The following is a 24,214-nucleotide window of genomic DNA, read 5'->3' as shown; positions in this document are numbered from 1 at the left end:
CCCGTTATATTTATTTATACCTTTTTTTAAAAATAATTTTAATGTCATGTTACATTATTTCAATTCTTCCGGAACTAGATAATTATTTTGGAGGTGTAACGTAAACGAATACATCCGCACATTACTGTTCCAGAATCAACAGCAATATCTGAATCCAGTATGTGACACCATTTGAAAAATTTTCATGAGGTAAATATTCTGAAGGGAGGAGTTTTTCACAGAGGAACCAATCCTCATTGTGCGGTGGAAACAAGAATCGCTCTCATAAAGTATGAAATGCGTGAACCAATGCGTATTTACCGTAACTCACGCTATTCTCTGCTTCATACAATCACTTTTCCCTTTATCCTGCAAGGAATAAAAGACTCTTCACGTTTATTCAACAAAAAAAAAACACTTTTCAAATAATTATCGTATAATAATGCTGTTGATTCGAAAGAAAACACAGATTTCTTAAGCCTTTAGTCTTTTTTTACAGGGAAAAATATTCAACCTTTCATTTTTCTTTTAATTTCTTTTCATCATCTTTTACTTTCATATTAATTTTTCGTGCAAAGCGTGGTTCACCATTTTGTAGACATTTTTATCGCAGCTTTTAACGATGTGTTAAACGAGTTAAAGTGAAGGTGATGAAGTCATCAGAATCAAGATATCTGGAAAAATTTCAGCCGACAAAAGGAACATTTAGCAACATTATCTTTACGGCTTCATCGGTTTTTGGTCTACACTTGAAAGCAGCTCGACGTTTTGCGAAACACGTGAGCAAGGTTGTGTGATAGAGCCGGAAAAATATGAGAAATGGGAAGCAATTTTAGAAAATTTGCTTTAAAACCTGTGAAATGGTCATTGTTGGAAACATTTATTTATTGTTTTACTTATATTTCATTGCATGATGAGCAATCGCACTGTTGCAATTACACATCTATTGAAAGGGAATTTATTGAAAATGTGAGTAAATGGCATTTGCCTGCATTTTTTTTTTGCTACAGAACATAAATAATTGAATGTTGTTTAACATTTTCTAAATATATAAGTAACCAATTGTAATAAATCTGTAACAACACAGGCAAAGTTTATATACATACAAAAAAAATTGGGCAAATTTAAATAAATTTTTTTTCACGTATTTACTAATAGCAGACATGAAATACATGAACATTGGTAAAATGAATTTAAATATAGAAAAATAATTTAGTATCAAATAATTTTCATTCGTTCAGCATTTAATTTGTGTTCCTAACCAGTACTCAGGCTTACTTGTAATAATTACATATTTGACAGCTACTGATGAATTGTTTATTTTCTGTCGTCGTCACGTTCATGTTCCTATCACATGTTGCTTTTTTCGCTTATTTTTTCTATTTTCTCATTACCATTATTGTTATTATTATTGTTATTATTAATTCTCTATAGTTGTTTGAGTAGCAGTGTTTGTATCAAGGGTAAACTAGTAATGGGTGAACTAAGAAGAAGTAAGAAATAATGCCTGATAGTTTTGGAATTGTCTTTTAGACAAGAATCAGAGATTGACGTAGCTCAAAAATAACAGTTGTTGTGAAAAAAGTGCTTTTTGTGAAGGTTTGCAGAGGAGAACTCTTGAAGGAAAAAGCTTGTTAATGGTTTGAGTAGTTCTGGTGGGAAAAATCCAATAATGTCTGGATATGTGGTCGCAGTAGTTGTTTTAAAATGTGAGAAAACACGATGCAGTCCATGGTGATTTGAGGAACTTCACTTTCCGTTCACTTTGATTACTTCTTTCTCTTTCTACTTTAAACGAACTACTAAGGAATTTCTCATACTGTACTAATTTATTTTTTATTGATTTGCTTGAGCTGTGGCCAAGATTACTATTGATATTTACTAACAGCTAACGTTTCGGCGTTTTCGCGTTCGTCAGAGCCTGGAAAAATCAAAGCCATTAGTGATTTATTCTCTCAAGCGCCTTATCACCTACAGAAAGCATCCAAACAGCAGAGAAACTCAAATAGCACACATTTAAATTTTGTCGAACTCGTTGAGTCACCGACGCTGTTAAGTTCTTGGACAAAAAATGGTTTCTCATCGGGTTGCATTCATCCGATTTGTAGCGCAGTGGTAGGCGGACTTAGTTTAAGTCTGCTCGACTTTCGGTCCGTTACTGTCCAAGTGCAAACGAGACCTTATTTGCTGCAGGGTCGATATATTGCTGCTAGACTTGTCTGGGATCGACTTTACACAATTAATGGCCCCTGCAAGTCATTTTATAGGTAGCGCACGGTCTCATAAACCTCTAGGATTGTGAATTTTGGTGGAACTCACTTTGGCGCATCCCAAAACCACTGATCAACATCGACACCAACCACTTTCATTTCGCTTATTTTCTTAGTTATCTATCTTTTTTTCCTTTCTTTATCTTTTACTCTTTACGGAAATTAATTAGAGGTTCCCTGTTATGAGAGAAAGAAAAATCAGAGTGATTCTAATACATTTTCTTTCCAGAAATGTTGTTGGATGTTTTCATAACATTACAAACAACAGCATCACATGTGATTGAGTCCACAATGTAGAAATATGAGCTTTGTCCCTCAAATCTCAGCAGATGTTTGTTTTTTCCGATCATATGGTTGGTAAGTGCTAGTGCTGTGATGTGTTCCAGAAGAAATCCACCCACAATATCATCGCGGGCCAGGAATGAATGAACTCTAATCCTATTCTTGTCGGAGCCGGGGTTGGTTGCTGTCGCGGTTGTCGTCGTGGTCGTCGTCTGTGTGTAACTATGCGTTCCCTCCTTTCCTCGACAACGACGAGGTATTTATCTGGCGATTTCGGCCATTCCCCTAATTACTAGACATGCGCCGTCGTTGCCGAGGATGGCAAGTGCCATCACAGCAGCAGCAGCAACTTTCTCGCTCCACACACACACTTACACATCTCACTTCGTACACTTCTCACATCGTCCCTAAATTTTCACTTCTCCTTCATTCACGGTCCATATGCATTACGAAGATTTATGGACACCACCATGGAATTGCTAAGAGCATAGAAGCGAGTAGAAAATGAAACCCTAGCAGAAGTTTCCATTTTTACCTCCTTCTTGAGGTTCACACGTACGGATCGTTAACCTGGAAGTCTTGTTCGGGGAAGTATTTGTTCTCTTTAGCACTGTATCTTTGAATTTCTAGGTCTCATGATTAAGTGAACATCTAACCCACTTTCTTTACGCATGTTACGATTGCCACCGAACTTGATCGAATGAAAGACGAGAATAAATAATGAAAAGATAAGTAATAAAATATAATTAAAAATTTCCTATAAGTTCAGATCGGCTCTGAAGCGCTATCTAGGTAAATAGGCGATGAAAGAAAAATCAGACAATATTTATTGCCCATCATTTTTTCGTCCGCGTAATTTTTTCTGTCCTTTGATGAACTCAAAGTCCTAAAGCATCTGATCCTTATTCATACCATGGCTATGATTTCGGTGATTCTCTGGGACTAGCTTTCATTTTCTTATCGCCATGTTTACATTATGTGTAAGCGGAAATATTAGTGTTTAAGGATTTCGTGGATTTCTTCGTTTTCCGGAACTTAAATAGCGGTTTGGTTCAAACAATCTCAGTCTTACCTCATTAAATGTCACATCGCCTTTGATCTCTGGATAATCTTTCCGACATCATGAATCAGAAGCCGTGTAGAATTGAAAATATAGTGCGGTCATTCGCGATTTCCACATTGGATTATATTATGCTGCTATTGGATCCTACGGTGGACTTCTGCGCGGTGGGACCTTCGCTCAACTCTGTCCCCCGTGTGGAGGCCAAATACAAACTGTGCAACGGTTCCGTCCGGTGTCTTCTATCTGTGGAAGGATTTCGTGGCCGGACCTATGCACGGAGTAGAGTCTACGAGAAATTCAGCGAGAATAAAGCGGTCACGTTTCGCGAAAGCACGATGGACTGGTGGTCCCCGGCAGAACCACCGTTGGTCCTTTGTCTATCCATGCTTAGTCCATATCTAGTATATATGGAAATGGTTGTGAACTGCATCAATGCGGATGGAAATGGCAGCAGCATGTTGGGCCGTAAATTCGGGTCGTTTTGATCGGATTGTGTGGTTGCGTACTGTTTCACCAAATGCACGACTGCTAGCAGTCCGTATGTTTGATTAAATATGCGAAGGAATGCGTATTGCGGTGATGGGATACCAATAACGACTGAATTAGAACGATTGGTTGACCTACGGGTCTTTGTAGATCAAGTATTCTCATCAACAATCAATAATCTGGCTTCTGAGTCCGTACTCTCTACGATTTGCACTTTTATTAGTACTAAACTTAGTAATAACTTACTGGTATTTTTACTGCTAAAAGTAACGAAGTTACGTTTACTACTAAAAGTACTGGAACTAAGTGCTACAATATGTTATTTAATGACAGATAATCGCTGGTTTTTCTTTGTAGAATCGGATCCACATCGGGATCAACTCCAGTGAATAGTTTTTTTTTTCTGAACCATTGGGATCACTCCTAGAGAGGGCAAAAGGAAGCGTACTGCTCCTCACGAAAAACTGTTATGAATAAATAGATGGGATAGAAGGACATAAAAGCTAATTTATGACAAACAGCATCGAAAATAACCTCTTTCTTCTCTAGAGCTGGCTAATTACTCGATTCTCTTCTTACACTACTCATCCACCTTTGTTTTCTTCCATGAAAGCTTATCGTCCTGGCTTCGAATGTGTCGGACCATTAAAAAGAGGTCACCGAGAACTTTCTGAAGAAAAGCGAATTTTTTAAAGACTCCATTGAAGTTTGAATGGAACATTTTAAAATGGTGTCACATGTCCATCAGTTTTTCTCCGTCGTCACATGAACGATTTCTCGCAAAGATGTTCTTTTTCTTTCTGAATTCCTAAATTAAAATTTCAATTTCCATTTCCATTATTTTTCGTACTAAAGAATATTGCACGAAAAAAAGGAGGTTTTAATTAGAAATTAATCTTTAAGCACAATTTCTTCAACCTGTTCCAATCACCATTTAATGGTTTCTCCTTCAGGGAATATCCTCCAAGGATTTGTATAGAAAGAAATTAGAAGAGCGATTAGGCGGAGATTCGACAAGTGTTTTCCAAAGCGATGCGGTTGAGAATATGCTACTAATTTTTGCATGGGAACGATTTTGCTCAAATTTCTGTCATCAACTGCAATTAAGTAGATCATAAGGCAAAATCAAATGAATAGTGGAAATTTAGTTCTAAAAAAATTCAGCAAAATATTTTCGGTTTTAACAAAGAATCTCCTAGTGACTATGGCGGTTCGTTGCTTCGGATTTCCTTATTTGCTTTTGCTTATTCCTATTTGTTATTATTTATTTCGTGTTCCCTGTTTAATTTTCTCTTCTTCCTTCACACGCTAGGATTTGTTCCTAGCTAATAGTTACGTGAAAGGATTCAATTACTAAAACCGAATGTATACGATTATCACTTTTCGGATTTTTTTTTTGATTTTTTGAGACGTGGTCTACATGGTCTAGAAAATTTGTAACCAGTAATCACATATAAATTATATTAATAATATATGTCAGAAGTGAAGAACTTTTGCTCGATCGTTTACCCTCGAACATTTTTAGTATGACTTTTTTTTCTTACACTTCACTGAACAACCAACCTTAGGTTCCGAGGCTGTTACGTTTGAAAGCACTTTGGTCTAATTTTACATCGAGTCTCATCACAAGGTTCGGCTAGAAATAGGAGGAGCATGGTCGACTCGACTTCTCGAAGAGTGCATATATTCCGGGATCGTTAGCTCACACCAACGTTATTCGTAAGAACTCTGGAAGAACTAAATTTACTTTATTTTTGATCAGTCTTGTTGTGTTTCAGCTTAAAAAATCATATATGTCCATGAACGCGCTAAGGTGGAAAACTTTGGTTGAATTTGACAGAGACGAGTTCTTCTCTGAAAACTTTCTCTGTCCTTTTTTTCTTCCAGAAAATGTATACTTTGTGAGTACCTCACTTTGAAATCGTTGCTTTTTGCGGCTTGAAGAAAACTGACATATCTTTATCCTCTCTGTTTTCCTTCTAATAATCCTTCATTACATGGTCCACCGTTAAGAAAATGTAGACAACATAATTTTTCAGTATTCGTGTCCATCACGCAGCACTTTTCAATGTATATTTGAGACATTTCTAGTTCATGGCGCAATCGGCCTTTTTCTCGACTTTTTTCCTGACTATTATTTTCGGAGTGTTGAGTATTTACAAATCAAATAAACAAGACATTCCATTCCCATTTGGCGCCTACCTGATTGTCGTCGGATGTTGTGAAAATTTTTGGGTTCGGGATTCGAAATGAGACCAAATTATTCACGTGCTTCAAAAGTGAAGAAATCCATGTGTTCCCAAGGCTGTCGCACTTCAGCAGTTACTTGAACTCTAACTGAAAAGGGAAGAGAGGTAGAAGAGAAGATTTTAAGTGTTTTGGAGAAACGTTACTCGAAAAAGTACTGTTTAAAAGATCTCAAAGGCAGCATATTGTGAAATTTCCGACGTATGGATTGTCTCGTGGACAATACACCGTTCCAGATGTAGGTATTAAGAGTATGAACGTGGCTACGCTCAACTTTTCCTAATCATTCTGAAAAACGGAGTGGGAAACGACGTTTGTTCCTACGAGGTACGTAATAACCGTCCACCTTTGTGCACGCGCTGCGTCCACAAGCGAGCGGTCGGAAATCAATAAGGTCTCTTCAGCAGTCTACTGAAGTAAAACCAATGACTAGGTTACCGATTGAGCAGGAACTTCTATGAGGATGACCCATGTGCTAATGTACTTCGTTGGAACTAATGCCGTTTCTCACGTCATTTTTCAGTACTAGCGGGGAAATTGAGCATGATCACGCTCATTCTCGTAATCTTCACACCAAACATCGAAAATTTCGTGATATGCTGCTAACAAATATTTATTATCGTTTGAATGAAATTGTAGGGGAATAGGTTCAACTTGAACTATTAACTACTATATAACGGTTTTTAAAGAGCACCTCTCTACAATTATCACGTTAATCAAATTAATTAGTTAATGTAGTTAATTAATTAGTTAGTTAGTGAGCTGTTGATTTTCGTTGAGAATCGACCAAAAATTAGTTTTTTTTCTATTTTGGAGAAGAAATGGAGTGAGTCACTTTCTCGAAATGTTCTAATTTGCACAAGAACAAAAAAAGAGAAATTACTTGTATGTACCTAACTGTAACTACTTGTCACCAGAAAAGAAGGAAACTTTTGAAAATCCAGTTGTACACGTTAAAAAACAAACAAACAAACAAAAAATCAGCCCTCACCATTATCTTTACATGCAGTCGTTATTATATCCGTAAGTATACTTTTATTTATTATGTTCGCTGCTATCGTGTGCTGTATTTCTTGCTTTTTTCGCTGCTTTTTCTCCTTTTATCTCACACTCTAAACTCAAACGCTAACTAATATTTGTTTTCACGTAAATCCTCACAATAATCCCTCTTAAGTCTTGTCATAAGCTCTTTGATGGTCTCAGATGTTGGAGGTTAGTCGTTTGATAATAATGAATGTTGGTAAACATACGTACTTGATCATCGATGACGTTTCGCATCCCGTGTATCCGAGATTCCTGACGAATGGCACTGTCTTTTAGATTAGCCTGTCGACGACTCCTGTCGCTGGTAAAGGTCACTATTGAAGTGTTCGGAGTAGTGGGAAATTATTTCTTTTCTATTCTAACCTTTCATATTACGAAAATGACCTGTTCTTAAACCATTTGGACTGAACAAATAACTAGAATTGGGTCCATGGTTTTATTCATGGAATTTGTTCTTTTCTTTCGGTTTTGAATGATCGCAGAAACATCATCTCTCCCCAAGACACGGTTTGAAAACGCATAGCTAGAAAATATATTAAGCTTTCAAATCATTTCCTTTTCTCCATAGCTCTTCTTCTCGTAAACGTATATCTCTGTTTATCCATCCTCAAAATTTACATTTTTAGCATTTGTACACCCTTTTCTCTCTGAACAGCTCCTAACAACAACAGAAATAGGTAACGAGTTTTGTTCTCTTCAGTTTATATTTCTTTTCAGTAGGTAATGTTTGAAGGCGTCCTCTATGGATATATTCCGATGTTGGTTTCTGTTCTTCAATGAAGTGGGGTTTACTGTGTTTTCTGCAAGTATTATAGGAAAAAAGCAAAACACCAACGAGAAATCCATGAAACACAAAGATCAGGAGCACTGATCATTTCGTCCGACAAAGCACCTTTTTACACTCGTGAAGAAGATAAAACTGAACAGTACAGAGACTAATGACTAACGAGCCATTCTTTTACACTTGCACCGACGATGTGATCTACTTCACGTGCTTTTATCTCATCGCCCACACGATCACCTGTGCTCTCAGCTGGCTTATCCGTGCAGCGAATACATCACCCCAACTTGTTGTCCTGGAGGTCTCCTTGAAGGCTTACTGCGTCCGCTAAACTAATCACTTCGGTGTCTTGACCTATCTATTTTCGGGATTTATTTCGAGAGCTGTTTGCTTGTGATACTAGCAAATTACATTACGAACACTATCCGCTACTGGAAAGAACTTGGAGTGAAAAATTCCGCTAGCACTGCCGTAAAGTGGTGTTCGTGGCACGAAAAAATGTAATAAGCGCCTATGCGCATAGTGGAAGAAGTGGCTCACATTCAATTTCAGCTGTGTTTTTTCTAGCTTTCTTATTTTTTACGTTATTCTTCAACCCTTCGACAATGTATTCTTAAACGTTGTTGTAGCACGTTTCTGCTTATATTCACCAATCTGTAGAATGTGATTTGTAGTTTTGATTTCTAACGATTAAACAGCGCCCCCTAGCAGCCGCTTTCAAAATTTTCTCAAAGAGATTCAAACAAACAAGAGAAAAAATTACAGTGGAAGTGTCGCAGTGGTAAGAAGTTCCAGTGCGACGGTACCAGTGTTGGCTTGGACTCCTCCCCTCTTCGCCCCCCGCGTCCCAGCTAAACCTTTCATCTAACCAGAATCGATAAATATATAGATATAGTAATTCAATTCAGAATAATTCAGATTTGTCTGGAAGGAAAAAGATAACTTGATACTTACCGGGTGATCGTCTCACGTTATTGTATAGGCCATATACGCGATCAAAAATCCCCTCAAACGATTTTAAACTGAAGTCGAATGCGTAGGTATATCCGGAATGGACTGGTCAGACACTGCAGATTTTTATTTATCCTTTGGAAAGTAAGAAACGCATTTTTGGCAAAAATCCCTGGCGTGATTGAACCTAAGGCATATAATGAACTACGCGTACTTTCTGTCCGTGCTTTCTTGATTCCTCCAGAGTTCATTGCTCCAAGCAAACAAATAAAAGTGTCACTAAAAGCATCACCCCACGAATCTGAGGTAGTACGGATTTCAGGTGGAGTATTCCTATATGTAGATTAAGGAGAGGGGATGATTCCGTCCATTTCTTCCTAATTGTCGTAAAAAAAACGGCCCGGGAGATACGGCTTCGGGCGTTCTGGCGCATTATTTTCTACAAGGAGTTCGACTGGAGCGCGCTAGCCTTGTGCGGCGCCGCATCTTCCGGACCGTTTTCTACGGCAATTAGGAAAAAATGGACGGAATCACCTCCTCTCCATAATCTACTATGCCGTATACGAATACTCCACCTGAAGTCCTTACCACCTCAGATTCGTGGCGTGATGCTCTTAACTATCAGAGGGAACGATTGTCCAAACATTCCAAGGATTAAAAATAGTCGACAAGGTCGGACGAATATTATGTCCAAGAACTACCGAACCGAAGCTACAAAGTCCAACTATGCATTCCATTATCACATAAGAGAAGATAAATTCCTTAAATAATATCTTTTTTTCAAAGAAATGTACACGTGATCCTTAAAAGAACACGTGTACCTAAAAGAACACGAAGTGTAGTGTACATTTCTGCCGTTATTCAGATCTCTAACATCTCTACTCCTTAACCTTATTTCTCTTTTCGAGTTTCCGACGAACATTGCAAGTGAGAGGGAAAATGAAAACTAAAAGATACTGTTTTTCTGTTCTATCCATAGATTTAACAAAAATGAAGAGTTTCAACGAGAATTTGGAGAATTTTTGCTTGATTCCTAATCAGGAGGATTTTAAAGTTTCAACGATAGGAGTTATTTGGAACAAAAAAAGGAGAGCTGCTGAATGGAAAGTTCTTTAAAATTTGCCAAGAAACTTATGACCTTGTGAAGTTATTCACTTTCCTTACCGTTCACTTCTACCAAGATACTCAAATTTTTATTTGGTTATCATATATTTAATTCTGAGAAATATTTTTTCGTTACTAAAACTACTCTAGTTGTCAAGTTATGAAAGAAAAAGAAAAAGAAAGAAAAATCACGGAAAACTTGCAGTATAAGAATGCTTGGCAATTTTTTCAACGTTCATTTGGGATAGAAAGCATCCGTAGAAGCTATTCCCGCAGAAAAAAGACGGGACCATCAATCTTTTCTGCTTCATTTTCTTCAAAAATTTTAAGACATCCATCCGGTCATTCGCGAAATTCACCATCGTTTTCAAGCTCAACTCAGGAATCAAAGTGATATTTTCCATTTCAGAACTTCAACGACCGAATCAGTGAACACTTCAAAAATGTCCATGACGGATCTTCAAGTGGAAAAACAGTATTCATTCTGTGGACTGTCGTTGCGTTGCGCTACACAGTGCTGTACGTGTGCGCAAGCGCTGATATGTCTCGTACTTGGGTGAGTCGCTCATGCAATCTTCCATTCTAATCACGTTTCGAGCGCGAATGGAAACGATGGCTGGTAGGTTGGATTAAATCCAAGACGACTTTTCCGCTGAATGAAATTCATTCTGGAGCAAGTTTGTTGACAACATTGGGATCGCTTTGCCTAAGGAAGTTTACCAAATAGCGGAGTAACTGGAGCAAATAGAACGAAAACAAGTAAATAGCTATTTTCCGGTCATTCTCCAGAAAACAAATTATCTTTTGGAAAGAGAAACAAACAAAGGAATTCGGAGGTTTGAATCCGCCCTAGTGCTCACCAAGGCTTTCATCCCTCCGAGGTCGATAAATTGGTACCAGACCCGTCTGGGAGGATGAAAACACTGACTTGACCCATCGGCTAGCCGTCATTGTAAGTCATTGTAGGTTATGCGTTCGTAAATCTCAAACGATCCTGAATTGAAGTGAGCGTGGGGGCGCATTCCAAGCGGATTGATTAACGCCAGAAACTTTAACTAACTTTATTCTCTAGATTTACTAGACGCACTTGAAAGAACTTATGAAATATGTGATAAAGCTAGCAGCGGAAAATTGAATGTACTTGAGTGACATTTAGGAATTATTTATAAAAATCATGAAATGTACGACAAAGCTAACAACTGAAAAAATGAAACAAACTGAAAAATAAATGAACAATCATGCTTCTAGGAGTCTTCAGTTTTATTTACTTCACGTAGTTGTAAATTCACAAATTATAGAATCACCAACGGTTACAAAACAATATAAACGACCTGATAGGTTTGTAGGTACAGATATCTATTTGAAATTTTAACCATGACTCAGTATAAGCGCTGGGAATCAGGTGTTAGCAAAATTTTTAACGCTGCCATGAATCTGTCTTCTAAACGTTAGGCAAAAGAAAAACTCTGAAGAAAAAAAAAACCAAGAAATCGCAATATAAATACTTTATTGCTCCATTACTTTATTATTCACAATACATTTTTCATAGATATAATAGCACTTATTTCTCTCTATGGCTTCCTTTTACAATTTTTTTTCTGACAGAAAAATTGTAAAAGGAAACTGTGGTTGGAAAGGTTAGGATTACCACAAGACCCTTATAGAAAACTAAAATAACAAAGAAAAGAGAAAAAGTAGCAGTATAAGTTACAGTAAGTTAAAATGCGTTGACGTAACTAATAGCAGAGAATTAAACTAAGGAATAGCATTTATTGCATTTGGAAATTTCTATAAACTCACTTAAAATCCTCTTTTTTAGTGTACTCTACGGTTCACTATTGGAACCAACGGTGATACTTAACATACTCGTTGGGATTCATTTCGTTTGTGCTGCGCTAGCACTGATTTTTCTCGGATTTTGTTTCATTAAGAGAAAATTCGGATCATTCTATGAAGTCCTTCTACATGCGTACCTACTCAGCATCGTAAGTCCACTTTTTCTTGGATGATTTTCTGGATATGAAAAAGTTTTTCCAATCCAATAAGTTGTCATATTTAGCTGTTAATGGGATTGACCTCTTTGTTTGCTGTCATGTACCTCCCGTTGGCATTTCTACAGCAATCGCATTCGTTTGGAGAAGGTCAGCATTCTGCCGAGCACATTTCAGAAAATGCTGTGAATTTTTCAGGAAGTAACAATAAATTAATTTAGGCATGCATTATCTTTTTCTCTTCGTCTTATCCGGTGGAATGCTTACACTTCAATTCATGCAAAGAAATCTCGTCGAACAGATGTTACCAGTGATGGAACATTGTTTTGTGTGATGTTTCCCGGATACGGTATAGTGTACAGAATCGAAGGATAGTTTGCTGAGGGCAAATTAATGCAATAACTTATATCATATGTATTGCTAGAGGTCATATTACGCTGCTTTCTGGCAAAACATCATTTGTAAAGTGGATCAGTAATGAATAACATGGATTTCTAGGCAATACCCCGAAAAATCTCCTTGCAATCGTACAAATTAATTAATTTTTGTTCAATTTAGGCTGTAGCAACATGCGCAGGGATTTTCCCGCTTATGTTGCTCTTGAACACAATTGTTTCGCCTAAAATGATTTCTTTTCTCTGAATTTTTCACACTTTTTTTTAAAAATAGCTACTGAACACATGGTATAGTAGGATTTAGGACAAGAATGAAACTATTCCTATAGGAGATTTCCTTAGGCAAATTAGCGCTGTATGCAATAGGTTCTACAACTTGGATAAATATTACTAGGTGACGCCGAAGCAGTGAGCGCATCCCGCGCCAAAACCGGACGCATGTCGCGCCTTATTTTCATGGGCAAATTGGAGTAGGGCGTTAAGAAATTGAGAATGTTGAAATTGGGTAACCCGTACAGTTATGAGAATTGGTGTTTGAGTTCGGTGGTTTTTTATTACTGTACATATGTACGGGTGAGCCAAATCGATATGTGTAAATGGGACCCTACGACAAGCGCAAAAACGTGATCGCGATATCGTTAGAGTAGTCAGCGGTAGAGGTTGCAACCCATATGGATTAATTGCCGGATGCTTAATCCATCTGAGATTACCTCGAAGGCGATTAAGAGCATCGAACGTCAGAGGACGTTTCGTTAAACGATTAGAACAACAAGTATGAAAGACGACTTAACATACTTGCAGACTGATTGCAGATGATATTGTTGCCTCAGGCGGTTTCGCTCTTCTCCATGGTGTCCTTGGGCACAGCTTTTCCGAAACTTCTCAATGTGCAGCTCGCGTAGAATCCATGCATTCGTCATCGATCCATAGCTCTCCTGACCTGCCTATCGACAGCGAGTGACCCGATTACCTCAAGTCGATAATGTCCGGCAGTTCATTGTGTTGGAACGGAGAGTTGGTACCAAAGAATCCATGATCTCTCTAGGGATTCGATCGATTTGAGTTGAACTTTGGCATTGTACTGGGCAACAGCACCTTTTTACAATGTCTGGATAACCTCTGTCATCTTACAAGTTGTATACTTCTAGCAAGTTATATAGGTGGGTCCAGAAAGTTAACTAAAATGCCTCATTGCATCTACTATAGGCAAGATCACCGCGAGTAGGTAGCAATCGCAGGGCACGCAACTCCTATAAGGGATAAAAGAGGACAAAACGTGATCGAAAGTCTGAATGTGACGAGAGTAGGGCACGATTGAGTTCGCCGTTGACCTTCGAAAGCGTGAAAGTTCTACGGTGGATCCACGATTATAGACGGAATGTGGCAATAATGAAAAGTTCAAAATCAGTGTATTAAGAAATTTGAAACAATTTTGCATGATCTCTTCCGTGCAACGATGCAACTTATTACATGCAGTAGAACGAAGGCTTTACTTAACGCGTCCAAACTTGTGTGCGTGGAGCAGTTAATGACGCTTACTTGAGCCATGTTAGATTGCGGACGAGGACGGAGTTGCTTGCGTTCTAGCAAGTTGCATCGTTGGGGAGACGAGATCACACAAGGATGTCGCACACGCTTTTTCTGGATTAATAGGGAGAATTGGACGTGATAACGCTCACATTAGCGAAATACACGCTACCCTTATCTATTCATGAAGGGTCCCAAGGTCGTCAATGTTCTGATCGAATGTCATTTGACGCCAAAATGGTGAGTGAACAAGTGAACTACTTACTGTTCGCTGGCGTGAGACATTAATAAATAATGACCGATCGATAAAGGAGGTCTTCGAGAGAAAGATCACGTCCACCTTGTACTCATCGTTAGCACGGTGCTTCAAGCCTTCTTCATCGAAGCGATCAGGCTGTTACAGACAGTTGTCGCCACACCTGGAGGGAACAACGCCGGTAGATCACAGGTTTCCTGTCGATTATCAATGTGAAGGAGAGTTCAGAATTGGTAACACGCTTCATAAGGCGTTAACGTTTCGGCGTTGCTGCCTTGGTTGGAGCGTGGAAAGCCAGAACATTTGTAACTTTTCCCTTTCAAATGTCTCATTAAAAACAGGGATCATTCCAAAAAATATTAAACCTGAAAGCAAAAGCTAAAAAAGCCCAAGTCGTTCTGGTTACCTTAGTAGCCAAGGAGTGCTGCAATGTCAGTCAACGGACCTACGTGGTAGAAATGATCTGCTAATCGCGTAGGTCCCATCCTAATTGGTATTATATTACGGGCACAACGATTTGGCTTCGTTTGGCCCTTGGTTTGCGATCCATGTAATGAAGGGATGGATGCGCAAGTAGGACTGCAGCAAACGTTCCCCCTTTGCGAAAGTGTTTCAGTTCAGATTTGTCAGACATTCTGGAGGAGGTTGGATTGTGAAGTCAATTAATATAACCTCAGGTTTCTTGTAATATCGAAACGTTTCAGAATTCAGTGATATGAATGACCGAACATCTAATCTTTTTCAAACTTCGACCGTACTCGACTTTTTCCGAGGCTTAAGTGCAAAGTTGCAGGATGTAGAATGAAATCTTTTGATCAAAAATGCAGCCAACAAATGCTGTATACTTTTCTTAGTAGTATGTTCTGTATTTGTAGACTTTAAAAAAACTAGGTTGACAAGATCGAAATCAGCATTTGCAAGTTTTTAGCTTTTTCTCAAAAAAATTCGTTTTTTCAGCTAACTTAGTCATTTGAGTTTTGTTTATTATGATGTTGATATATAAAATGAGACAAATGTAAGCAAAACGATTCAATATCAAAAGCATCGTTTTAATTCACATAAACATTAATAGATTTGAAATCGAGACGGATGAAAAGAAAAACATTCAGGCCGATGACTAACGGTATGGGGCTACTGTTTAGCAGTCCTCGTAACACTTTCCTGTTGTGTATAGTTCCGTAATCGTTCTAATCATTCCTTGTCTTCGAGTACAACAGTTCCTTTCTTAAACGAAACAATGAAACCTTTTGCTAAGGGGCCTTATTCATAAAAAATCTCGAAAAAGCCTCTAAATGCACTGAATCATCGAATTGATTGTATTTATAGATAGAAAACCCAGTTCCAAGAGAATTCTATTCTATGTCTTCCTGAATTTATAAAGCTGTAAAGAAGGCCCCAAGCACTTCACTGACCTTAGACTCTGGATCTTTTGGAAAGTAAAATTCATTCATTATGTTTATTATCGGCTTGTATCGTATGAAAAATATATATGGCAATAAAAACAGTAGTACCCTAGGATTTTCCAAGAACAGAGGTAGGAAGATGAGCAGCGAATTTCAAATCTTCAGAAAGCTAAACTGTTATTGGCGTTAGTGGCGTTAATCAGTCTTCTAGGTTCTCCCTATTTCCAAGCGAATATCGGCGTTAGAAACGACAGAATTTTCTTCAAAATTCATAAGGAGCTGGTATCGCACCAGGACAGTGCCAGGAACTTTGTTCTGTGGGAAAAATAGCAACATAATCAGCTTTCGAACCATGTACCATTTTTTAAAATTTTTTTCTTCTAGTAGTATGACTCACGTGATCCACCGGCTGTATATGAAATCGCGGATTAATTGAAGGGGAAGCAACATTAAGTACATCCTGGAAGGAGGGGAATTAGAACTGTTTATTTGCGCTATCGCGCTAAAATATGACCATATAATGAAAAAGTAAACTGTTTGTCAACATTGCGTAAACACCACTACTCTGCTAGAAATGCTTTCACCCTGCAAACTTGTCCATAAGTGCGAAACATTAGCGCGAATTATTCAATTTGTTCTAATCTTCTTTTGAGGTGGTTAATCGACAAAAGGAAAATGCAAAAAAAAAAATGGAATTTTTAAACTTAAGCTCTTCTCAGAAAAAAACTTTTTACTTTTTATTTACTTTGCTCAAAAGTTTTTTTCTTTTCTCTGCATTATTATTTTTCTTGCCCTTATGTAATTCATTGTAATGGCACATAATACATTTGTATCCGAATCTCTCTGAATATTATGCATTTTTACCTGTGTTTTTTCCCCTTTTTTATATTAAGCGAAATCCGGAATTCTCTACACGGAGATTAATCGTTTGTGTTGTTTTCTAAATTTACAAATCAGTTGTGATACAGTACTGTGATGATGTGGTTCATAAATTTATTGTCATTATTGTGTACAACAGACATAAAGTCATATATCAATATAAAAAGCGTTGACACAGTGCTTGAATTAATTCCCGTTTATTGATTGTTATCCATGAATTTCTGATTTGCGCTTTATTTTCTGAAATTTTGCGTATTCTTCAAAGGGATACTCAGGAAATCAATGCGGGTCAAAATTAGAATTTACTTACTAGACGACTGTTGCCCTTCTTGGATTTCACTAGAACCGGACTCTCGTGTTCTCTCATAGTTTTATCGGATGGTTCGCGTCGCATTGACTGGAAGTGGTGGAGGTTTCCGTGGAAGAATTTCAGCGCAGAGTTCAAGCAGTGGCGCTCACCTTGTAAACTTCTCTTAAGTTATCGATGAGCTTGTCACCTGATCTCAACTTACGAAAACCGGCATTCTTCCCTTTATGAATGCTATCGCTTTGTTTTTTCCGAAGACTAAGACTCCGCCCTTTTTCAGGACTATCATTTTTCTCGTTACTGTTAAGTTTTTTGGAAGCAAGACTCTTCCCTTTACCAATACTATCACTCCTATGACTATTGTTTGCTTTCCTCTGAATAATGCTACTTAGAACATTTTGTACTTTAATGTTATTTACGTTAGGAGTAGGAGACGAAGGTAATGATTGGCGACAAGCATCAGCAAGGTAGTCCTGAAATCCACACTATCGGTATCCCGGGACCACGAGATACGTGTGATTACGGACCTCCATGGCCTCTATGGCCTCTTTCTTCACCGGTCGTTCAATCACCAATGTGACTTTGTTTGTTCTCTGGAATGAAGGATTTAAGATGATCATGTTATATAATAACGGGCTTATTTGTCACGTGTGTCTGTCTGTCTGTGTGTCAGTCACAATATTCCAGAAATGGGTTGCGACGGGTCCCACGGCGTCGAATTGGTGCACCGACACCAGGAAGCTATGAAATGGGACGCGACGGGTTCTACGCGGTCGAATTTTGTTATACTGTTGTTGATTTTATGTCAAAACATCATTCTGTGATAACTGTTAGAGGAAGAAAACCTATACTCGAGTGGTACTTTCAAACTCTATTTATATTATGTTGATAACAAGTGGGTGTTCGAGGAAATGAGGAGGAATGCTCTCTAAATGTAGAAATGACGCGTATAGAAAGAAATATGAAATGTTTAGCTTGAATTTATAAAAAGGAAGAAAGCGTTGTTAGAAAAACAGAATTCTGAATTTACAGAAAATGCCATTAATAACAATTTTTTTCTATTAATTTTGACTAATTGGCGAATGAAGGCGAGCGAAGCGAACACCACAAAAAAGTCGAAGTCCGGCCGTTCAGACTGGTGAGGACTAATTTGCATCCCTTTAGGACTACTAATTCAATATGCTTCTCCTCCCCAAAGTTATTATTCCTAAATCTAGTAAGAATTTTTTTTGCTCCAGAGCGATCAAACCGGTCGATTGGCGTTGTGAGGTTTCGAGCTGTCGACTGTGTAGACTTACTTCCGACCTCTTACCACTACATTCGCTCAGCATAATATAGAACGATCATAAAGAGTAGACTTTGTAAAAACGTAAGAAAAAACACCTTGAGTGATTTTATCAGCATTTCTCTGCACACATCCCTGTCTGCAACCTCAGTACCATTCACATCTATGATCCGATCCAATCTCTTCAGCAAATCACCACACAATGATCCTAGAAATGTGCAGCACATTATTAGCACATTCCAGCAACATGCAACGGAACTATCCATAAGATGGCATACCTTTCTCTGACTTGCTGACCACCACTTTATCTTTGTGATGCTTGATCCCTAAGCCAAAACGTGGTCCTTTCACGTAGTCTATCGTTACTAGCAAATATACAAATCTGAATGGATAACGGAGTAGAAGAGGATTAATTATGACTGGTAGATACAACTCAGCCATCACTACATCTGTTGACCGAACAACACGATGCATCCGCTGCGATGCGCACGCCTTCCCTGTCTGACTCACTACTTTCTGATTTCCATCCACCTTCAGTCGAAGGCGAATGCGTTCAACCCGCTGGACGGGACGCGTTCGTTGCAGCACGTGCTCTCTCGCTGCTTCACACTCACGATCCATGATGAACCTGCGTTCGTCATGCTCCCATCGAATCTTCGTACAAGGGTATAAATTACAAAGCCTGCGGAAGTTCCGCTTTCAGATAAGGGCTTGCTTCCAGGCATAAATGTTCGTTCTAATGTTTCTCACCTGCCTGGGAGCCTTAAAGGCATCACCCCACGAATCTGAGGTGGTACGGATTTCAGGTGGAGTATTTGTATACGGGATCGTAGATTATGGAGAGAAGGGGGATTCCTTCCATTTCTTCCTAATTGCCGTAAAAACCGGCCCGGAAGATACGGCTTCGAGCGTTACGGCGCGCTATTTTCTACAACGAGTCCGATTGGAGCGCTCCAGCCTTGTGCATGCGCCGCATATTCCTGGCCATTTTTTACGGCAATCAGAAAGAAATGGACGGAATCACCTCCCTCTCCATAATCTACTGTCCCGTATACGAATACTCCACCTGAAATCCGTACCACTTCAGATTCGTGGGGTGATGCCTTTAAAGGAGACATCGGGTAAGAACCTTACAAGTATCAGTTTCCCTCAGAGCATTCGATAGTTACCATGATTCCTTGGACAACGTTTGTTGTACGTTCTGTCATCCTTTGTTGTCGCATGTATATGATCATGAGAACCACTGGATGCTGTGGAGGGGAATTATGATATGTACTTGTAACGTCCTCACCTGATACCTCCCTTCGGACTCCCAAACCAGACACAAACATGTAAGCCTGGAACCAAGTCATCATCTGAGGGGGGAACTTTCGCAAGGTTTGTCTTTCAAAATTCCCCTATCGTCGTCTTTCCGTTACTACTGCTCGTGGTCACGCAGACGTGATCCAGGTCAACACAAGCGTTTACGCCCACACATTAAATGGATAATGTTCTCCAGTATTTTGTAGAGATGAAGTTTCATATCGCCTGACATATGCCTTCTTCCATTTACGTTGCATATCTAGGTCAACCAATCCCGAACAATCTTAGACTGTAACTAAAGGATAAAAGATAAAGTTTCTGGCGTCAATCAACCCGTTTGGGATGCGCCCCCACGTTCACTTCAATTCAGAATCGTTTGAGGTTCACAAACATGTAACTGGCCCATGCAATGACTTGCGGTGGATAGCCGATGTGTCAAGTCAGTGTTTTTATTCCCCAGACAAGTCTGCTACCAATTAGCTAGCAGAAGGGTGAAGGGTTTGGTGAGCACTAGGGCGGATTCGAACCTCCGATCGATCATGCAGGCAGCAGAACCTCTAACCGACTGCGCTACACCCGCCCTAGACCGCAACTATCTTTTTACGTCATTTCCTTGGCGACTATAATAACATTAATGATAGCAGTTCATTTTTGATGAAAATCGATTATTGGCGGTCAGTAAAGATGACAGTTGCAATTGTTCGATCCACAATCAGTATCTATCAAGTTTGAAACAACTATCATATGTGGGCAATCACTACGAAGTTCGCTGAGAATGCGAATCTCTCGAATGCTTTCTGTAGATTGATGAGGCAATTGCGTAGGCGGATGCGCTTGGAATGCCACTACGGGCTAGCAGTTGTGATCTAGGCGGACAATCACTTGCCGCGATCGGACCGTTCATAGACAATTGGTGCCACTTATTTCGGTCTTTGGGAACGTAAAACGCGGACGGAAGGAGGTCCGCTGTAATCGCGCGGTTGATAGTTCGAGGCTGCCCTAGTGCAAATCAAGCGTTCGTTTTTCCAAGTTTTCGTTCCTCCGGACTAACACACGTCCCAAAACTCCAACTATTATGAATTCAAGTAAAATGCGTTGGCGTATCCCAAGGGGATTGGTACTCGTAGACTTCATCCTTCTTTATCATTTATTTCCGCCTTTTAGCTAGAAGTTTTTTTTTCAAACAAAAACAACTCGTTTTCAAATCAGGAAACTCTAAGTACGCAGAACTTCAAAGTGATGGGCAAAACATGACCAATTCCATAAGTTTTACGGATTCACTAACTGATGGCATAGGTCATATACCATCAGTACCCACTTCCAAAAAACCGAAACTTCGGACAAGTTCCTTTCAAGTAATGTTGCCTTAAACTGGTTTTGGAATCGTTCATAGTTCGCAAATCTCGTTGAGGTAATGGCGAATGCTACGACTGCTACGACTGCTACGACCGCTACGAATACTGCGTGTATGCGAGCGATATATAAAGGCGTCTGGTTGCGAAAACTCGTCCACAACTTGCCTAAGAGACTCTTCATAGCTTCTTCAAGCTTTTCAACTGGGCAGTGAACCAGTTTCGTAAGTTCTTCACCAAATGCAACGCATTCAGTGAACTCGACATTTTTGTCGCCCCGGCTCAACAAATGCCGCACGACGGGAAGTATGCGGTCAACTTATTCACGTCTCTTAAAGGCATCACTCCACGAATCTAGAGTGGTACGGATTTCCGGTGGAGTATTCGTATACGGGATCGTAGATTATTGATAGAAGGGTGATTCCGTCCACTCCTTCCTAATTGAAGTAGAAAACGGTCCGGAAGATACGGCTTCGAGCGTTCCGGCGCACTATTTTCCACAAAGAGTTCGATTGGAGCAGCCCTGTGCACTGCGCGCATCTTCCGGGCAGTTTTTTACGGCAATTAGGAATAAATGGACGGAATTATCCTCCTCTCCGTAATCTACTATCCCGTATACGAATACTCCACCTGAAATCCGTACCACCTCAGATTCGTGGGGTGATGCCTTTAACGTGAAGACCCTTTTGTCTATAATTTATCGCATAACGCGGTTTGCCGGCGGAAAACTATGGAAATCGCTTAGCGCTGATTTGATCATACAGTCTTCGTTCTTCTAATGTTTACCCTGGTTTCTTTGTGATGTTTTTTGCTCTATCAGCTGGAATACGTTCTACGGATTTTTTGGGGCTAGTTCCAGACAACTCTTCACTCTGAAAACATCGGCTTCTCTTTTTAAAATTAGATATCCGAAGTATCACTTCACTTACAGGCTCCTGGAGATTATCTGTGAGTAGCTGAGTGCTATCACACTTATTCGCATCGTCACCTCCATGCATAATAGAAGCGTTAGTAAAAATGAACATCACTCGCAATTACGCCGATTGTTGGGTAGGAACAAGTTATCAATTGATTAATAACAATTAACAACAATTGGCGGGCGATGTCTTCTCTGACTTAAGAGAGGAACTTAAGGGCAACCTATCACCTAAGTAATGAAGCAAGATCTATCTACAAAGAGAAGGTTATGGGTATAGATTACGAGTATGAGCGTGCCCACGCTAAACTCCCTCTAGTGGCCTTGAAAACCTGGTTGGGGAAAGACTTTTATGGTCGAAGTTCCCTACGATGCACCTTGCAACGTGCCAACTCTGCATACGCGCTGCAACTATAAGCAAGTGGACAACAATCAATGAGGTTCTCTCAGCGGCCTATTCATATAAAGCCAATGAATGGGCAGCTGAGTGGATCGTAGTGCATGGAGAGGTAGCTCCTCGAAGGTAGTTATAAGGTGCCTCGAAGGAAAATCTGATCGACACGGTCATGTCCCACGCCTTTTTTCAAGGTAATTAAAGGAAGCTGAGCGTGATCGTACTCACATTCGTGATCTACGTCCCTAACCCTGAAAATCAATCCCACCTTGTTAAAAGGAGCATACTACGGAGCTGACGATGTTCGGATCTTCCCGATGAGAAATCAGTTATCGTCACGTTTGTGGTATGTTGTCTTTTAGTTTTTTTATCTAGAGCGTTATTAGTTATTGCGGACTTGTTTTCGGTTTTCTGAGAAAACTTTTTAAATATTAATTGTAATGCAGTAATAAGAGGTGATCGCTGCTGCTTGCTTAATCCATCTTAAGATACTGCCCAAGATTTTCATCTTAAATGGATTTCGCTTGTTTAAAGGCATCACCTCAGGAATCTGGCGTGGTATGGATTTTTTGTGGAGATACCTATATCGGTTCGTAGATTATGTATACAGGGGTGGTTCCGCTCATCTCTGCCTGCACCACTGTGAAGAGACGGCTTCGGAACGTGGTTTCTTACTACGTACTCCATTTGCAAGGCGCCATACTTGCTCCCCGCCCTCGCCTGCGATTCGTCTAAAGTCCATTCGGACGCCCTAATGGGCAATTCATTTCATTCGAAGAATCGCAGGCGGGGGCGGGGCGCAAGGGTGGCGCGTTGCAATAGAGAACGCCGTAAGAAACAGCGTTTTGGAGCAGTCTGTTCACAGTGATGGAGGGAGAGATGAGCAGACCCGATATAGGTATACTCGAACGAAAATCCATACCACGCCAGATTCGTGGAGTGATGTCTTTAAATTATCAACAATCACTTTGAAACCATTGCTTAAAGCAAAAAGCAGGCATGATTTGACAGATTATCATTGGGTTTGCAAAGAGGAGCAGAGAGGCCACCAGCACCTCCTTTCTCTGCTGGACAGTTTGAAACTACCATATGCCAACTAATTCTTCCATCTCTCCAAAGTTAATAAGTTGGTGTCAAAGTTAGGAGTATAAAAACATTCATTTAGTACATGTTGGTTTTAGCAATTAAGACAAATACATTAATTTATGGCATAGGTCACATACGCGCTCATAAAACTTCATTAATTCTGAGTAGGAGTCGAAGACTTTCGCGCATTCGGAAGGAGTTGATCAAAGCTGTGGTCGTCAAAGTTGTTGAACGTATTATTTTCTTCTTCTTCTTCTTCTTCTTATTATTATTATTATTTATTGTTATTTTATAATGATTAGACCTTGTTATTTACTATTTACCTTATTTGAAGTTAAAAAGATTAGTTAACTCATCACAACTGCTTGTGCATGCGATCTTTTTCGACAACTCTGGGAGATATTCTAGGAATTCATTATCCTACAATTTTTTTCCAGATCCTTTTCTTTCTCGATTCTCTTAGCCATAGTAATTTTCATAGCATTCCCATACTACTACAAATACCACTAGGTCGTAATAGTAAAGAGTCGAACGGTCGTGAAAGGCTTGAGTCACATTCCAATAATTTTACGATTCGAATGTTCCAGTATGTGCCGCCTCCGCAGCCAATAGTATAGTGTCCAGTACGGGCAATGTCTCATCTTCGTAGTCCTAGAAAACTCTGGACGGCGTCAATTTTGAAACAAAAAACTGCTACAATAGACGTTTTCTGTGTGACCTTTCGAATAGGAATCCAGAACTAATTTCTTTTTCCAATCGTTTTTCTTGCGATGAGGGCATCAGGAGAACGTTATCACCTACGTTTCATGAGTGGTAATTCTTATAAATCCAAAAAAAAAACTCCTTCATTCTTCTTATAATCCCTACGAACACACATGCAGATGACCACTGCTTCGATTTACCGGAAAAATCGC

At 39.4% G+C, this 24,214-nt stretch overlaps 3 protein-coding genes across 4 annotated transcripts; 2 read left to right on the top strand and 1 right to left on the bottom strand.

Annotated features, from left to right (window-relative positions):
* Nucleotides 1–3,653: 3,653 nt before the first annotated feature.
* RB195_009370 (uncharacterized protein) lies at nt 3,654–4,079 on the top strand (the record flags this gene model as incomplete). Its single annotated transcript, XM_064189898.1, has 1 exon — nt 3,654–4,079. The coding sequence occupies one exon, from the start codon at nt 3,654–3,656 to the stop codon at nt 4,077–4,079; it is 426 nt and encodes a 141-aa protein (XP_064047481.1).
* Nucleotides 4,080–6,530: 2,451 nt separating this feature from the next.
* Nucleotides 6,531–13,554, top strand: RB195_009369 (uncharacterized protein; the record flags this gene model as incomplete). 2 transcript variants are annotated; one of them, XM_064189896.1, is made up of 5 exons in its annotated part: nt 6,531–6,565; nt 10,617–10,763; nt 12,027–12,192; nt 12,267–12,348; nt 12,420–12,532. In XM_064189896.1, the coding sequence occupies 5 exons, from the start codon at nt 6,531–6,533 to the stop codon at nt 12,530–12,532; spliced, it is 543 nt and encodes a 180-aa protein (XP_064047480.1). The 2 variants fall into 2 exon arrangements, with proteins under 2 accessions (XP_064047480.1, XP_064047479.1); XM_064189897.1 differs by lacking the exons at nt 6,531–6,565; nt 12,420–12,532 and adding an exon at nt 13,406–13,554 and having other exon boundaries at nt 10,651–10,763.
* Nucleotides 13,555–16,865: 3,311 nt separating this feature from the next.
* On the bottom strand, nt 16,866–21,902 carry RB195_009368 (uncharacterized protein; the record flags this gene model as incomplete). The annotated part of the gene is made up of 8 exons (XM_064189895.1): nt 16,866–16,898; nt 16,969–17,055; nt 17,118–17,438; nt 17,493–17,558; nt 18,349–18,458; nt 18,529–18,632; nt 21,691–21,776; nt 21,834–21,902. The coding sequence occupies 8 exons, from the start codon at nt 21,900–21,902 to the stop codon at nt 16,866–16,868; spliced, it is 876 nt and encodes a 291-aa protein (XP_064047478.1).
* Between the last annotated feature and the right edge of the window lie 2,312 nt (nt 21,903–24,214).

The sequence above is a fragment of the Necator americanus genome, chromosome III (genome assembly GCF_031761385.1).
Source record: "Necator americanus strain Aroian chromosome III, whole genome shotgun sequence".
NCBI classification, from domain to species: Eukaryota; Metazoa; Nematoda; class Chromadorea; order Rhabditida; family Ancylostomatidae; genus Necator; species Necator americanus.
The sequence above is the reverse complement of the archived record's forward strand: the minus strand, read 5'-3'. Positions and strand labels throughout refer to the sequence as shown.